The following is an 18457-nucleotide window of genomic DNA, read 5'->3' on the forward strand; positions in this document are numbered from 1 at the left end:
AAAACATCATTTATAAACTGCTCAGCAATAGTAATTTCTTTTGACAGTGAAGGATCAAACCTAAATATACAGCATTTTTCTTTTTTATGATTTGGTTGAGTTATATACTGAAAGTGTATTTCGTTTATAATTCTGAGTAGACTGTTATCTCTTACTGCACAAAGCAATAATTTCATAATAGTTGATTGTATATTTATGCCAACCAGACTTGGGCTGCCTGTTGGTGATATTTATTCGTTATACATCTGATAAGCGTTTCCTACCATAACAGCTAATCCTAGCAGACCCTTAGAAAATGTTTAAAAATTACAAAAAATGCAAAAAACAAACACATTGATGCCTTTGTTTCTGATTTATGGTTACAGAGTAAATGAAAAATGGACTTTGAAGAAACTAAAATTTGCAAAATATATTTTCTAAAAGAAATCTGACATTTCTTTCTTTTACTAGAATTTAAATAGGTTACTTTTATCATTAGCAAATTTTGTCTCCTATTCTTCAAAGCCCTGAGTTGCCCAGAGGGGAAGGAATATCAACCCTGTGTGCGACCTTGTGAAGCCAGAACATGCCTGAACCAATGGTTCTATGGACACTCTTCCTGTCTGAACTTAAGAGAAGACTGTGTGTGCAAAGATGGAACTATTCTTCACAGGCCACATTCAACCCAGTGCATTCCAGAGAAAGAGTGTGGTAAGACACAAAGTACAAAATGACTTCTCAGGGATCCGGCAAACAAACAAAAACGTTTTTTAGATATTGCAGAGATGTGCTAACAAAGGTTCATCAAAGACAGCCTAAGTGTTGGAAAGGAAATGAGTTTGTAGTTTGATTTCAATATGATTTCAAGAGAAGTTAATTGTTATAAAAGCTTCAGTGGTAATGTGTTTTAATCTTTATATCTGCCCATAGTAACTGAGAAAAAGCATGGGAAATCAAGAATTAAGAGTGTGGATTATGGACTGAACTCAAATTTAAGTTAATTCATGTATTAGTGGTTCACTTTTACTCCTATGAGTCTCAGGTTATGCATCTGGAAAGTGAGGAAAATAATAGTACTTATAAGGTTAGTGTGGGGCTACATAATTTAGTAAAAAGCATTTTGCATTTAACATGGTGCCTTGAGAAAGTAAGCATGTAAGAAATGGCAGATGGTACTATTATCTGGGTACTATGATTTGGATGTGGTTTGTTCCCACCAAAACTCATGTTGAGGTTTGATCCCCCATGTGGCAGTGCTGGGAGGTGTGGCCTAGTGGGAGGTGTCTGGATCATGGGACCACTGCCCTCATCAATAGATTAATGCCTTCTCAAGGTTGTGAGTGAGTTATTGCTCTTGTGAGACTAGATTAGTTCTAGCAGAAATGGAATCTTTCCCTAAAGTACAGATTGTTATAAAGGGAGTTTCCTCCTCATATTTGATTCCTCTTCACATCTGTCCACTTCTCCTTTGACCTTCTGCCATAGTACAAGGCAGGAGAAAAACCCTCACTGGAAGCTAAGTAGATGCTGGTGCCATGCCCCTTGAACTTCCCAGCCAGCAGAAGTGTGACTAAATGAACCTCTTTTCTTTATAAACTATCCATTTTCAGGTATTCTCTTAGAGCAACACAAAATGGACTAAGATACTGGAGGAACATATCTAGTATTTATATTTTCAAACAATGTTATTTTGATGCATTGTCTCCATGGTGGTGGCAGATGAAAAAGTGCAAAATTGAGATGATTGCAGCACGGGAATTGTCAGTCATAGGCCTCTTCATTATGGTCAAAAGAAAATGAATTGACTAATAATTAAAGAAAAAGGCAAGGAGAAGTGAAATGCATATATAGTTTCAGAAACAAGCTAGTGTTTGCCAGTATAGGAAGTATCTGTGGAAGACTTCGAGAATATACACGTGTGCTTATATTTGTTCTTTAGAGATCTATGAGATTTGGTTTGATAGTAAATAGGATAAGAGTTCATTGGAGGCTGGGGATATGGTCAATAACTACATTTATCATTATTATTCCTTAAAAGAACTACTAGATGGTCATATTTATCATAAAATAAAACTTTTAGTTAAAAATAATAGTCACTACATAATATTTTGCCTGATTGCCTACTTTTTACTTTTAGATTTTAAAGCAGAAATATTTTGAATTTTCATATGATATAAATGTTATATGAGATAGGGACTACCTTGTTTTCTAATCCCACTCATTTTTAACAGTTACTATTTTCGAACTAATTTAAATTTATATTATTGAATTTGATTAGGCTAAATAAATTATATTAACAGGACTTAAAATGTGTCAAAAATAATAGATCATTTATAGAAGAAGACACACAGATTTACAGATGGTTATAAAAGGAAAGAAACTTTTTCTTTCTTTTACTTTTTTCTTTTCTTTCTTTCTTTTTTTTTTTTTTTTTTTTTTGAGACAGGATCTACTCTGTTGCACAGGCTTAAGTACAGTGGTCATAGCTCACTGAGACCTCAAACTCTGGGCCTCCAGTGATCCTCCCACCTTAGCTTCCTGAGTAGCTGGGACTACAGGCATGCCACTACACTTCGCTAATTAGTTTTCTTTTTGGTAGAGACAAGGTCTTACTCTGTTGCCCAGGCTGGTCTCAAACTCCTGGCCTGAAGCAGTCCTCCCTCCTCAGCTTCCCAAAGTGCTGGGATTATAGGCACGAGCCACTGCATCTGACCAGGAAAAAAATATTTTCTGTGGACTAAGTATAAACTTTCATTAAAGAAAAATGTAAGTTAGTGGTGATGAAAGAGAAATCTGAGAAAACAATAGACTTGTGACACATCGTCTATGTCACTGGGCCACGTCACAGTCTGAAACCAAAACATGGTGGCATGATTTATTTTAGTGCCCAGGTTTTGAGTGTTATAATATTGTTGATCTTTTTAAGCATGCACTGATAGTGAAGACCAACCCCGCACTGCTGGGGAGATTTGGAATGGGGGCATTGATGAATGCGCTCTATACAAATGTTTGGAGAATGGAAGCGTTATTCCTATAGAACCTGACTGTGATGAAGAGCCCACGCCAGTTTGTGAACGAGAAGCTGAAGTTGTCATGGGCATCATTGATAAATGGACCTGCTGTTCAAAGGAAGTTTGTGGTATGTATGCAGAAGCCTTATAGTCAATTGATTCCACAAAATATGCTGATATTCTTTGTGAAAAAGCAGAGCATATATAATGCTTTGTATTTTAAAAAAAGGGCCATAAATGTCATTTTCTCAAAGCAAGTTTTGTTTCATTACAATTCTGTTGAATACACATGAAAAACTCTGGCTATTCACAGTTAATAACACTCAACAAAACACGAGAAGAGGAAAGATCTGGAAATCTTTGATGTATGAATCAAGGGTGAAAGACAATAATAGAAAAACATCAAAGCTGCTACATTTTCATATATGGCCCACTTTGTTAGCTGAATGGGTTAACTGCAGTGTAAAAACATGCATAATGAGAGTCATTTCCCCTCTTTGAGTTTCCTGCCTTGAGTTGGCAGTCATTTCCCTGCTTTGAGTTGGCAGATTTTAGTTGTGTTCACTAATATTTTAGCAGTTTTTCTTATTTATAGGATGTGACACGACTTTGTGTGAAACTACCATCCCAACATGTACAAATGGTCAAAAATTGATTGTTGGCCACAGTCCTCTTTCTTGCTGTCCACAGTACAAATGTGGTAAGTAATCAATATAGAGGTTCATTATTCATTCAGAACAGTGAATTAGATTCTCATTCTTTGTGTCTCCAAGACAATGATTTATTATAAAAGATTGTGGACTTGTCTTGCTAATTTTTTAAACCTGGTATATATTTTTCATATATATGTATATATATATGATTAAGAACTTTAAAATAAGTTATTTATTACTAAATTCAAAGAGAGGTAAACACTATGTCTTTTTTTATTATGCTATACAAATTTTCTAATGTAATTGTGTTTCTGCAGAATGTGACCCATTGAAATGCCCCAGTATTTCAACACCAGAATGCAGAGAAGACCAATTCATGATTCAAGTTCAACAGGAAGAACCTTGTTGTTTTTCCCCTTTTTGTGGTGAGTATTGTAGAGATAATTTCTTGGAAGAACAGAAAAGATCTAGGAAAAAAATCTCTTACTTGATGTGAATCTTATGAGACTGATGGTAAGCAATATTCTGATGTTATAAGAATTCAACTGAATGAGAAGTGTTGTAAAGAAAGTATGACATTTTAAATGACTAGACAATCATAATAAATACCTTCCCCCATCAACAAAAACTATATACATCAGTCCAAATATGACCAAGATATTTAAATCAAGCTTTTTAAATAAGGCCAATACCTAATTTTTTCGAAGAAAAATTTAGCACTGGCTTTCCTTGAAGAACCAACTTGAATAATGGGCTCTGCTAAGACTTTATAGGATGTCTTTAAAACTTCATGTCCTATATATCATGTTTGAGGTATGATGATCTCAAAAAAGAATGGCAGAAACAAAGGGTGACTGGAAAATGACTGGAGCTAAATATTCTGCCTGGTGAACTGAATATTGAAATATGAAGAAATCTCTAATTTTTTTTTCAAATGAATCATTATATCCAAGATTGCTTGGTTATTAATGTAGGTTTCAGAAGTAATTGAAACAGTTTCTTTGCATCAGTTAAGATTCATTGACTGCAAGTGGTAAAACTGATTGATTCTGGCTAGCTTTAGCACAACCTGTTATTGGAAGGATCTGGGGAAGTAGGATCAAAATGAAGCAGAACAGTCAAGCCCCAGGAAGGAAAGAAACCAGCTGCTCTAGGTAGAAGTCACTAATGATTGAGCAAACTTTATTTTTTTCTTCAGTTGATGTGTCTCTGTATATGACTCAAATTCCATCCAAAGGGATTCTGATTACTCCTATGTGGGTTGTTTCTACAGAGTGGCCTGGTGATGTGAGGCACCTTTAAAGATAGTCACTCAAAAATGTGTGGGTGGTGCATTTCCTCAAGGCCATTCAGAGAGTAGTTATCAAAGGTGGGAGGGCATGCTGAAGCAGCCCGAAAGAACAAATGCCTACTACATTTTCATCCCTAAATGAGAGTAATCAATGATAGTGAATTAAGAAAACACAAATATAATAAATAAACAAGTGACATTTTGATTCTAATGAGAACAAATTACCTAGGAAATCTGAATGCTCAATGCTCTACCTTTCTGGTAAGATGGTGTTCTATATGTCACTGTGCTTGGAAAGCATAAGGCAATATACTCAGACAGTATTATTGTTTTTATGGCCAAATAAGGAAATATACCTCATGTTTCTTTTACTATTTTCTTAAACAAAATTGATTTGATTTATGTATGGTAATTTAAACTCATATTATAATTCATGGTTTTTAGCTCAGCTGTGATCTTTGGCTTCTTGTTTTACCTTAGTTTGTGAATCTTGCACCAAACCTGTTCCACTATGTCATGATGGGGAATTTCTCACAGTAGATCTTAATAGCACACACTTCTGTTGTCCTCAGTATTACTGTGGTAAGTGTATATTAACTATTCTAAAATATTTAGGTGTGTCCAATGTTTAAGAAGCCTGGTGCATCTTAGTTGGCTGTTACATCAGAGCCTTTTTCAAAGTTTTTCACTTGATGAGCTATCCTAGCACCAGTACTCTTTTTGTACCTGTTTATATGTCAATTGTTTTATCTTCACCAACACATGGCAATCTGGTGGTGGGAGAGGTAGCACTTGGGAAATATGAATCCATGCATTACTGTAATGGCAGTGAACTAAATGGTAGGTAATGAGAAATGGCAACTCTACAAAATTCATGTTTACCCATGTAATTTTTCTTTTTAGTATGTGAGCCAAACCTTTGTCCTATGCCATTACTCAACTGTGCAGAAGATATGAATCTTGTGAAAGAAAATGTATTTGGTCAATGTTGCCCAACATGGCACTGTGGTAACTAATTTTCATATTTTAAGGTTTCATTATAATAAGTTAATTATTTTGATCAGTGTAAATATGTTGATTTTTCCCTTTTAGAATGTAACTGTGAAAACCTTGTTATGCCAACTTGTGAAGTGGTAAGGACACATATTTTGATTGACTTGTCATATTTATTTAAATCTGTTTATTCTTCCTTTATCTCTCTCATTTCTAAATTCTTCTTAGAGTTAATTAAATTACCCACATTAAATTGTACTAAAGTAGACTAAAATAATGTGCTCTGATATTAGGAAATAGTCAATAAGTTATATTTTAGTTGAGATAGGAAAGTACAATACATTATTTTTTAACTGCTGATAGAATCTGCTAATCTTACATCTACTTCAGTTCCCTGTATTAAAATGAAGCAAAATATTGAAAAAAATTATCTTAATATTGAGTGGTGTTTCTAATGATTCTTTAAGAAAGTGAGCTAATAATGCCTCTGTTGTAGAGGAGAAGGGGATATAAACATGGAACAGCCTGTTTCTTCTTAAGCGTTATCTGCGAACATGTAAACCTTATAGAAATCTCAAATATTTAATTTTTAGAAATAACTAGTATAACTCTGGTGTCACTTATTTAATCCTTAAATGTATCCTGTGGTACTTTACAAGTCTGTTTTCTTTAACTATTTATCTTCATGATATGCCGATAAGGCTTGAGAAAGACAATATATTCCTGGCGCTATTTATTAGAGAAGACGTTTTGTTTCACAAAGACATTTTACTTTTCTTTTCCTTCTCAAACAATGTGTACACTTAGAGAATTCATTCAGAATCTCCACTTCAAAGCTATAGTATGAAGAATGAATGAGGTACTTTTTAAAGTAAAAGAACCCTTCCTAGGATGACACTGTTTTATTTAAAAAGCATTAATCCAACATTTGCTTTGATGCTTTCATCTATGGTTTACAGAGAATGTTTAAACTTTACAAATAACTTTCATAATAATTCTCTCATTTGATTATTTTGTGTGTACACTGTATATACATCTACACAAGAGTAGAATTATGATGCCATGTATTTCTCTAGTCCTTCACAGTTACATAACATTCAGTATACTACCTTATTGAATCTTTACCAAGTCAGCACTTTAGCTCATTTTATGAGGTCTAAGGGAATAAATTATTGACTAAGATTTTCAAGATTCTAACAAAGGATTGCTTTTTGTGTGTGTATATTTGCATATTCCTTATTCTTTCTACTTTGCCTTAACTCTTTATTTCCTTTAGAAAATGTAGCCAAGGCACAACTTGAAACAAGAATGAAAGAATGTGAGACTGCCTTGTTTCTACCTTTCTCTAGCTGTGGCTCACTTAGGCAGTAAATAAATTAATATAATTTAAATGCTTAGTGTCTGACATATAGGAAGGGCTCAATCAGTGTTAGTTATAAGTATTAGTTTTTTTTGATACATTAAAACTTAAATTTCTTAATTTTTTTTCCCTTTACAAGTCTGACCTAGCTCTTTTCTACTTTCTGTCTTTTTTCTGGGACACATAGGTTGGTTTGTTTCTCTCACTCTCTCTCTCCTTCTCACTCCCCCTCTCTCCCCCCCACTCCCCCTCTCTCCCCTCTCTCCCCCCTCTCTCCCCCTCTCTCCCCCTCTCCCCCCTTCTCTCCCTCTCTCCCCCTTTCTCGCCCTCTCTCCCCCTCCCCCCTCTCGCTCTTTCCCTCTCTCTCCTCTCTCTCCCTCTCACTCTCCTTTCCTTCTTGTCTTGCTCTGTCACCAGGCTGGAGTGCAGTGGTGTGATCTCTGCTCACTGCAACCTCTGCCTCCCGGCTTCAAGTGATTCCCCTGCCTCAGCCTCCTGAGTAGCTGGGACTACAGGCCTGCGCCACCACGCCCAGCTAATTTTTTGTGTTTTAGTAGAGACGGGGTTTCACCCTGTTGGCCAGGATGGTTTCAATCTCCTTACCTCGTGATCTGCCCGCCTTGGACTCCCAAAATGCTGGGATTACAGGCGTGAGCCACCGCGCCTGGCTGGGACACACAGGTTTTCTAAAGGCAAACTAGAAGCGTTATACAATCATTGTGTTTAATTTTATTTTTTATTTATTTATTTTTTAAAATGGACAAATATTGTATATATTTATTATGTACAACATGTTAATTCAAAATATGTATACGTTATGGAATAGCTAAATTGAGTTAATTAACACATGCATTACCTCACAACATCATTTTTTTGTGATGAGAACACAGAATCTATTATCTTAACAATTTTTAAAAATACAACACATTGTTACTAATGATTGTCATTATGTTTTATAATAGATCTCTTGAACTTATTTCTCCTATCTAACTGAAATTTTGCATCCTTTGGCCAACATGTCCTCAAACCCTACTCCCCCACCCTCAGCCCTGGTAACTACCATTATACTCCCTACCTTCTGTGAGTTCAACTTTTTTAGATTCTGCATATAAATGAGATTATGTGATATTTGTCTTTCTGGGCTTGGCTTATTCCATTTAACATAATGTCCTCCAGGTTCATCCATGTTGTCTCAAATGACAGGACTTTCTTCTTTTTCAAGGCTGTATGGTATTGCATTGTGTATATATACCACATTTTCTTTATCCATTCATCCTTTAGTGGACACTTGGGTTGATTCCATATCTTGGCTATTGTGAATAGTGCTGCAGTAAACATGGGAGTGCAGATATCTCTACAATATAGTGATTTTATTTGTTTTGGATATATACCCAGTAGTGGAATTGCTGGATCATATAGTAAATCTATTTTTAATTTTTTGAGGAACATATATACTGTTTCTCATAATGACTGTGCTAATTTACATTCCCACCAACAGCATGCAGGGTTTCCTTTTCTGCATCTTCACAAACACTTGCTATCTTTTGTCTTCTTGATAATGACCATTCTAACAGGTATGAGGTGATATTTCATTATGGATTTAATTTGCATTTCCCTGATTACTAATATTAAGCAAGTTAAAATATACTTCTTGGCCATTTATGTTTTCTTTTGTAAAATGCCTATTCAGGCCCTTTGCCCATTTTAAAAATCAGCTTATTTGTTTTTCTTGATATTGAGTTGTTTGAATTCTTTATATATTTTGCATATTAACCCATTATTTGATGTATAGTCTGCAAATATAGTCTCTCACTCTGTAGGTTTTCTCTTCACTCTGTTGATTGTTTCCTTTTGCTGTGCAGAAGCTTATTAGCTTGCTATACTCCCATTTGTCCATTTTTCTTTTGTTGTCTCTACATTTGGGTTTACAGCCAAAAAAATCTTTGCTGAGACCAATATCCTGGAGCTTTTCCTCTATATTTTGTTCTAGTGGTTTTATAGTTTCAAGAATTACAGTTAAGTCTTTAATCCCCTTGGAGTTAATTTTTGTATGTTGTGTGAGATAAGGGTCTAATATAATTTGTCTGCATGTGGACATGCAATTGTTCCAACATCATTTATTGAATAGACTATCCTTTTCCTATTGTTTGTTCTTGGTAACTTTGTCAAAAATTAATTGGCCATAATTCATGGATTGATTTCTGGATTCTCTATTCGGTTTTATTGGTCTATGTGTCTGTTTTTATGCTGGTACCATGCTGTTTTGAATACTGTAGCTTTGTAGTACATTTTGAAGTCAGGTAACATGATGCTGCCAGCTGTGTTCTTTTTGCTCAAGATTGCTTTGGCTATTTGGTGTCTTTTGTGGTTTCAAGCAAATTTGAGGATTGTTTTATCTATCTCTGTAAAAAATGTCACTGGAATTTTGACAAGGTTGCATTGAATCTGTAGAGCAATTTAAGTAGTATAGATATCTTAACAATAAAATTTGGGGAGCACATTAAAACTTAATTTCTTAAATTATTTTGTTATATTTGATTACAAATTAAACATGATGCTCAGAATGTTAATCACATTATAGAGATCATTATGAAGAAGTTTCCAGAGATGGCAACCATCAAGAAAAGCTTGGAAGAATGTGATAGGTTAACAATAATGGATGAAAGCAGTTGAACTATTTCAGACAGGGGCTAATAGAAACAGAAGTAAATTCACAAAGCTATGAGGTAATAGAAGTATGTTGAAAAATAATAACCATAAAACTCTCTTTCTCACCTAGAGAAAGAGCTAACTGAAGGAAGAATGAGATATAAAAATCTATACAAATTGGTATATTTGGGGAGGGTTTTATTTTTTATTTTTATTTTCTAGAGACAGAGTCTGGCTCTGTTGCTTAGACTGAAATGCAGTGGCACAATCATAGCATCATTGAACTCCTAGGCTCAAGTGATTCCCCCGCCTTGGCTTCCCAAAGTTCTAGCATTACAGGTGTGAGCCACTGTACATGGCCAAGAAAGCTTTAAAGGCGAGGCTGAGGAATTCAGATTTTATTTATTCAATTATTATTTTCATGTATTTATTCAACCAAAATTTGTTGAAGATAAGTTATGGGCAGTCATCATGCCAGAAACTTGAAAAAACAATCCTACCCTGAGGAACTCTGTGCAAATTTTATATGATAGGAGATGGAAAGAGTCCTGTATAGGATGAAAATCATGATGAAAATGGTGTTTGAGGGAGATGTTTCTATTTGTGCATAGCAGGATATGAGCACTAAAACATTAGAGGGCAGGAGATCATCAAAGAGACTGGTATAGCCATTTACGAATGAACACCTTTGGTATTGTGAGGTTGGTGTGAATTTAGGAGGGCAAAATGAAAGACTTTGGCCTTTTGTAATAAGTTGAACAAATGTGTTGGGGGTGGGGGAGAGGGAAGAGAGAGAAAGAGAGAGAGAGAAATTGATTTAAAAACTTTAAGGTTTCAAGTCTTGCACACCAAGAATCCAAGATTACTAGGCCCTTGGACAAACATTACAATGGCCAGTGGAGCAGCTGAGAGTAGAGGTCCTGGTATTTGACTTGTAACCAGCCTCATTCAGAGCTCCTTTTGTTTTTTTGGCCTGGAAAAGGCAAAATAGCTTCTTGAGTCATTTCAATAACTTCCAATGTAACAAGAAAAACCTAGCCTTTCCTCCTATGGGATTTTATACTTCCTGTGTTCTAGACGCTTTGAAGCTTTTTGGAGTAGCAGTCTCTATGTTCATTCATTAACCTTGGTTTGGTTGTGACCTTAGCTCTGTTTTTTTTTTTTTTTCCTAGTGGATTTCTACCAGTCTCTACTTTCTCTTTTCTTGTGTTTTCCCTCCCCAGCATTTGTGCTAGATGCTGGCCCATCTAGCTTATTTCCAACTCAACCCTCAATGTCTGAATATTAATTATGAATCATATTTTGACATTCACTATTCCAAGCATTTTTAAATGACTTTTATATTATTAGCATTGTGCTAGACACACAGAACATAACTAGTAGCTTTAATATCCTTGAACATCTTACCCAAATATACATAACCCTTCATCCATGATGATTTAGTTTTAACATTCGTGGCTTTACACAAGCATTTATCTGACTCATTGTTCCTGAGTACTCACTCTGAATAGTGGCTAATGTTTGTTTCAGTGACTAAGGTGATTTTTAAAAATATCACGTTAGTTTGTTCACATAGACAAATGTGTTTCAACCTGAAAAGTGTGTTAGGCCTTTGCAATTTTTTAAAATAATAACTTTATTGAAATAAATTCACATAACATACAATACATCCATTTAAAGTGTACAGTTCAATGGCTTTTAGTATATTCACTGAGTTGCACAACCATCAACACGATCAATTTTAGAAGAATTTCATCAATCCAAAAAGAAACCCTGTACCTATAGTAGTCATTCCTCATTTCTCTCCAAACTCTCCAGCCCTCAGAAATCTCTACTCTACTTTCTGTCTCTCCGTGTATTTCTGTTCTTGGTATTTCCTGTAAAGAGAATTGTATAATATGTGGTCTTTTGTGTCTGGCTCTTTTTACTTAGCATAATATTTTCAAGGTTAATCCATGTTGCTGCATGTGTCACTACTTCAGTCCTTTTGTTGTTAATAATAATCCATTGTATGGATATACCTTGACATTTATCCAAATGTCAACATTTGGGTATTTATCTTGGACATTTATCCAAGATGACCAACAGCACATGAGAAGATGCTTAATATCGTTAAGTATCATTTAAATACAAATCAGAACTATAGTGAGATACCACTTCACATCTTGCCCGAATATAAATAACTCTCCATGTATATTAACCCATTATATTAACTCACTAAAAAGACAAAAAATAACACATTTACAAGGCTGTGGAGAAATGGAAACCCTTATACACTACTGGTGGCAGTGTAAAATGGTGCAGCTGCTTTGGAAAACACCTTGGCTATTACTCAGAAAGGTAAACATGGAGTTATTATATAACACAACAATTTCACTCTTAAATATGTACTGATGAGAAATGAAAACATATGTCCACATAAAAACTTATACTTGAATGTTCATAGCAGCACTCTTCATAATAGCCCAAAGTGGAAGCAGCCTAAAGTGATTTTGCTGCAGACTTTACAGGAGAGAGATGTTCATTTGGGAGTAAAAATTACCTCATTTTTTCAGGTAAGTATTTAGGATTGGTAGCGCAGTTAAAGAGGTATTTCCTTTTGGTCAAATTGGCGACTTAGAATAAAAGCATAATTGAATATGTGGATAAGATCTGAAAGGAAATGAGCATAGAAGAGAAGGATAGAAGATTTAAGCCTAAGCTCGAGGAAGCAGTTAACATTATGGCTTTAACTATTAAAAAACAGGTACCTATGTTACCTAAAAGAGTTAGTGTGAGCCTAATACCATCTTTTTAAAGTCTGTGGAGTAGTCATGCACTGGAAGAATTCGATTTATTATTATTTTTAACTCCATTATTCTAACATTTATTTCCAGTCCCATTGGAATTGTCTAATGACTAAAGTCCTAAAATATCAAATGAATTAATGTCCATAAAACTACTTTACAACTTACAAGGCACTATAAAAAGCAAGACATTATTAGCTTATGAGGAAAAATGCCTTTTATGTGAATGTATTGGAATAATTTATTTGTGTCAAGAATAAAATTCATTTTATTACTGATGTCATATGAAAATTAAATGCATCCAGGAAAAGTCGATGCTTTAAATACAATTCTTGAAACTTTAAGCCTGGTCCTGTATTTGGTGGGAAGAATCTCTGTCAGTCCTGATAGGGCAAAGTTTGAGCATCTGTCATAGTAACCATGTGCTAACAGCAAAACGCTCTATAGCACTTTCTGTGTGTCAGTCCTATTCTAAACTCTTTACATATATTGATCCATTTATTTCTCTCAACAATCCTAAGAGGCAGGCAGTATTATTATCCCCATATTGCAGATGAGGGAAGTGAGGAGCAGATTGGTTAAGTAATGTGCCCTAAATCAAAAAGTTAGTAAGTTATGGAGCCAGGATTGGGGCAAAGGGAGTTCCATTCCTAAGACTGTGCTATTAACCACTATACTATACTCATTGTGTTGCTGATGTATATACTATAGCAGCCTTGTGCAGATGCAGACATCAGAACCCTAGGCTGCCTTGGTAGAGCAGATCAAGAACATTTTCATGAAGCAAAGTTCCTAAGGTTGGCAAATGTTGTCTTTGATTGCCCTACAGAAGCTCAGAATCAAACAATATGATTTTAAAGTGTCTGGCTGTGTGATAAGGGGCTTATTGGATGTTATCACTGAGTATGTATGTGTGTATATATATAAATATATATCAATTGTTTTATATATATGTAATATAATAATATAATAAGCTAAATGATAAGTAATAGTAGTATATTTTCAATAGGGAGAATTTACTGCAATAGACCATAACTTCCAGAGTGATTGTGGATGCATACAGTATCTCTGTGGTAAATATGTCTTTTGTAACTTTTAAATTATAAATGAATATCATTAGTATCTGTTTTTCACTATTAATAAGTTAAAAATCTCATTTTTGAGACACATACATTTTAAGCCATTTGCCAGTATTTGAGTATAAAAATGTGTTATTATGTTTCAATTTCTTCTTTTGTAATATCTCTAAATGTTCTGAGAACTGAATAACAGAACAGAAATATAAATATATTTTCAGAGGCCTCAGAGAATTTTAAAGTTGGCATTAGGCTCTTTTTAATATGTCTACATTTCACATGAAAATATGCTCATCATCACTGGCCATCAGAGAAATGCAAATCAAAACCACAATGAGATACCATCTCACACCAGTTAGAATGGCAATCATTGAAAAGTCAGGAAACAACAGGTGCTGGAGAGGATGTGGAGAAATAGGAACACTTTTACACTGTTGGTGGGACTGTAAACTAGTTCAACCCTTGTGGAAGTCAGTGTGGCGATTCCTCAGGGATCTAGAACTAGAAATACCATTTGACCCAGCCATCCCATTATTGGGTATATACCCAAAGGACCATAAATCATGCTGCTATAAAGACACATGCACACGTATGTTTATTGTGGCACTATTCACAATAGCAAAGACTTGGAACCAACCCAAATGTCCAACGATGATAGACTGTATTAAGAAAATGTGGCACATATACACCATGGAATACTATGCAGCCATAAAAAATGATGAGTTCATGTCCTTTGTAGGGACATGGATGAAATTGGAAATCATCATTCTCAGTTAACTATCACAAGGACAAAAAACGAAACACCGCATGTTCTCACTCATAGGTGGGAATTGAACAATGAGAACATATGGACACAGGAAGGGGAACATCACACTCTGGGGACTGTTGTGGGATGGGGGGAGGGGGGAGGGATAGCATTAGGCGATATACCTGATGCTAAATGATGAGTTAATGGGTGCAGCACACTAGCATGGCACATGCATACATATGTAATTAACCTGCACATTGTGCACATGTACCCTAAAACTTAAAGTATAATAATAATAAAAATATATATATGTCTACATTTAATTTAAAAATATAGGCATCTAAAAAGTATGAAGTTATGCCCATTATGTTAGTATTATTATTATTAATGTATTTTTATTAAGACAGAGTTGCTCTGTTACCCAGGCTGGAATATAGTGGCCCCATCCTAGCCCACTGCAGCCTCAAACTTCTGGGCTCAAGCTATCCTTCTGCCTTAACTGCCTGAGTAGCTTGTATTACAGACGTGTACCACCATACCCAGCTTTTTTGTTGTTGTTGTTGGAAATGCGGTCTTGCTATGTTTCCCAGCTGGTCTCAAACTTCTGGTCTCTAGCAATCCTCTCTCCTTGGCCTCACAAAGTACTGGGATTATAGGCGTGAGCCACTGTGCCTGGCCAAGAGATCATATTCCAAACTTGCTCTAAAATATAGCTTTTGGAGGAAGTTCAATAATTAAATAGCAGTTGATTTTATAGATAAATTTTTATTTTATGTTAAGGAATAATGTACTACATTTTTAAGTAAATATTGGGCTATTAAAAATACGTAAATATGAAGATCTTCATTAGTTTTGAAAAATTGGCACATCACAATGAAAACATAGACTCAAATATAAGTTCCAATGATGGATTAGTACAAAACTCAACAGTATATTTTCTTATTGACTATATTTTCTGTTCTTAGAAAAGGATGATGTGTGTGTATTTCAAGAAGTATCAGTATTGAATCCTGGACAATCCATGATAAAGTATTTGGAAGAAGACTTTTGTTATACTATAGAGTGTCTGGAAGAAAAAGATAACCATACAGGCTTTCACACTCTGAATTTTACACTGGTGAATTGTTCAAAGAAATGTGATGTTGTAAGTATTCCTTGTAATTCATTCTGGTGAGAGTTAATGCATTCAAAAATGGCAGAGTTATAGAATTTGAAATGGTGAATACTCCGTTAGTTAAAAATATATATTATATAGTTCTTCAATAGTCTACTATTTTGTAATGCATCTATAAAACATAGACTTTCACTTTCCTGTGCATAACCTTGAACCTTCTGGAGTCTTATTATCTACAGCTTGCCAGGTTGCCTTACCTGAGGTTGTTACACCTGGTTGATGAATTTGGCTGTTAGAAGTAAAGGTTAACATCTACCTCACTTCTAATATAACCATATAAAGTCAATTATTATTGGAAGCTTCTCATATTCAACCTTAGAAATTCTTACAGTTGTCTGGAGAGAGCTTGTAGTTATGTTTGGAAGAAATAACTCTCCAGAAGTAATTCATTAAAAATATTGATATGGTGTCACTAATCTAATGTCATTATATGCAGCACCAGGTATATACTCCATCCCCAAGTGATTATGATTGTTGTGGTACCTGCAAAAATGTATCCTGCAAATTTCATATGGAAAATGGAACATCAGTTGTATACGTGGTATGTTTCATGGAGAATAATGCTCTGTGCTATTTTCTGAAGGAGGAGTTCTTGAGTCAAAGTTTGGAAAATGTCCCCCCTACACACACTGCACTGCATACAATAAACACAGTACACCTACAGCACACAAGACACAGTTACATTTGTTACATTTTAAAGTATCTGATAGTTTATGTTGTAAAGAAAAATGCTTAACTTGTGACTCAAACTTATTTTATCATAGATCTTCACTTCTTTTTTCTAGATGTAAGAAATAGGCTTTGGGAAATGCTGATTGTGAAAGAAAGGAACAATTAATATTTTTATGTGACAGCCGATTTTTGATTTCAGATAAATTAGATATTACTGTTTCTTGAATTTGAATATTTACAGATCTTTTCTAATTGAGGTTCATAGAAGACCTTAAGCTATACATAAAATTAGAATCAAGAGACAAGAAAGTAGTCAGGTTCATCAGAATTCTTTACTGATCTGTAAGGAATCTTCAAGCCAAAGTTTGACTACTGCTATTATTTTTTTTTGCAACTTACAAAAATAAAATTCTATCTCTTAAAGCAAATTAACAGAGGTATCAACAGATTAGCATAAATATAATCTATCACAGAGATAGAATTCTTTGGAATAGACAATTGACATTTTTCTAACCTATATGTAAAGTACAAAAATACACTTGATATGGTGAGAAAGTAGTGTCAAGGAGGAAAAAAATATATATATGTATAATACACACATATATTTTTATTATGTACAAATCAGTATTGGTTCCTTCACCCTTTCTTTTCAAAAATAAATACTTCATTTGGTTGCAAATGACATTTATAAATTTAACTCATGAATTTCTCAGCTTTGACATAATTAAATATGCAAACAAATGAGAAACATATTTTTTAAATGCAAAGGGAAAAATACCTGAATCCAACGAACTTATTATGTTTAAAAATATCTAAGAGCATGTAATGTAAGGTTTCATGTCTTTAAAGTGCCTTCTCCTTTCCCAAACTGTCTTCATTACTGCTGAAAATCCTTTAAGATTATGTCTATAGATTGGCCTGATACTTAATTAAACAGAAAAGCCTGTGTTTTCCCAGGTTAAATGGTTGACTATTTAGGACATGCTTACACTTTCCTTAAGTGCTTTTAAGAGTGTAGCAGTTACTGTTCATCTGAATATAACCATAAAGTGTCAACATCCTGATTCAGAACAGGGGTAGATGTTTGAATCATGAGTAGTAGTAAGGATAGAGTGGCAATAAAAAACCTTAAAATACCAAGTGTTTGCTTGCACAGAATTAAGTCAATTTGTCCAGCAGCACGAAAAGTAACTTGAGATTCAAAAATGTAGCCTTCTGCACCATAGCTTGCGGCTTGGGCTGATGTACAAATTTATTAAGAGAATGGCCTTAATTAATTTAAAGTAAAATCTATGAGAAATTGAGAAGGCCTAGAAGAACACACGCCCCACCATGGCCAACCTTCTTAAAATAAAGTAGAATAAAATGAAAAAGAGACGAATTTTCCATCTCTTTTATGAATTTTCCTTTTTGCCTAAGTGATGAAGTAATGCTGACATTAACTACTTTTATTTTTTAAAAGTGAGTTATAAAATAAAAATATAGATTAACAATTATTTCAGCTGACTTTACTTTTTTTTTTTTTAAATTTATAATTATGCAATATTTTATTTATTACATAAAAAGATTTTCTATGTAGGATTACGCATGATCAATTTGAATAATTCTTCAATTTTAGTAATCATCAGATTCTGAAATAGAACATAAGATGGAAAGATCAAATTACTTTACTTTTAAGTAGAAATTCTGAAATCAGGAATGAAATGGTTATTATATTTAAATATTTCTTGAAAGAATAGGGATAAATTTTAAAATAATGTAGGGTATACACAATTAGAATCACAAGCCAATAAACACTGTTATTTAAATATTTCTTTAAACTTTTTGGTGATAAGGGAGTAGAAGGAAGAATAAACACGTCTCAAGGAAGGAGGTATATAAGTAATATGATTTGTTGTTTTATAATTAGTGAGGAAATATTAGAGCAAGACCTTTGACACTTGGTTAAATTAGATAATTTTGTAGCAGAAACAGATACCTATTTGCTTCTTCACTCTCTATTGTTTTATTTCACATTTACCTCTCAGTTCTAGTATGAAACCTAGCATATACAAACACACCATAT

The 18457-nt window shown here is 34.2% G+C and overlaps 1 protein-coding gene across 2 annotated transcripts in view; it reads left to right on the forward strand.

Moving 5' to 3' along the window:
* Positions 1-18457, forward strand: part of OTOGL (otogelin like) — a 289364-nt gene that overhangs the window by 260357 nt on the left and 10550 nt on the right. For both annotated transcript variants that reach the window (XM_054443471.1, XM_054443472.1), the window contains 10 exons: positions 505-690; positions 2906-3118; positions 3586-3690; positions 3961-4068; positions 5415-5516; positions 5838-5942; positions 6027-6067; positions 13732-13795; positions 15512-15690; positions 16157-16261. In XM_054443471.1, the coding sequence (XP_054299446.1) occupies positions 505-690; positions 2906-3118; positions 3586-3690; positions 3961-4068; positions 5415-5516; positions 5838-5942; positions 6027-6067; positions 13732-13795; positions 15512-15690; positions 16157-16261 (1208 nt within the window). The remainder of the gene's footprint in view (positions 1-504; positions 691-2905; positions 3119-3585; positions 3691-3960; positions 4069-5414; positions 5517-5837; positions 5943-6026; positions 6068-13731; positions 13796-15511; positions 15691-16156; positions 16262-18457) is intronic.

This window comes from Pongo pygmaeus, chromosome 10 (genome assembly GCF_028885625.2).
Source record: "Pongo pygmaeus isolate AG05252 chromosome 10, NHGRI_mPonPyg2-v2.0_pri, whole genome shotgun sequence".
NCBI classification, from domain to species: Eukaryota; Metazoa; Chordata; class Mammalia; order Primates; family Hominidae; genus Pongo; species Pongo pygmaeus.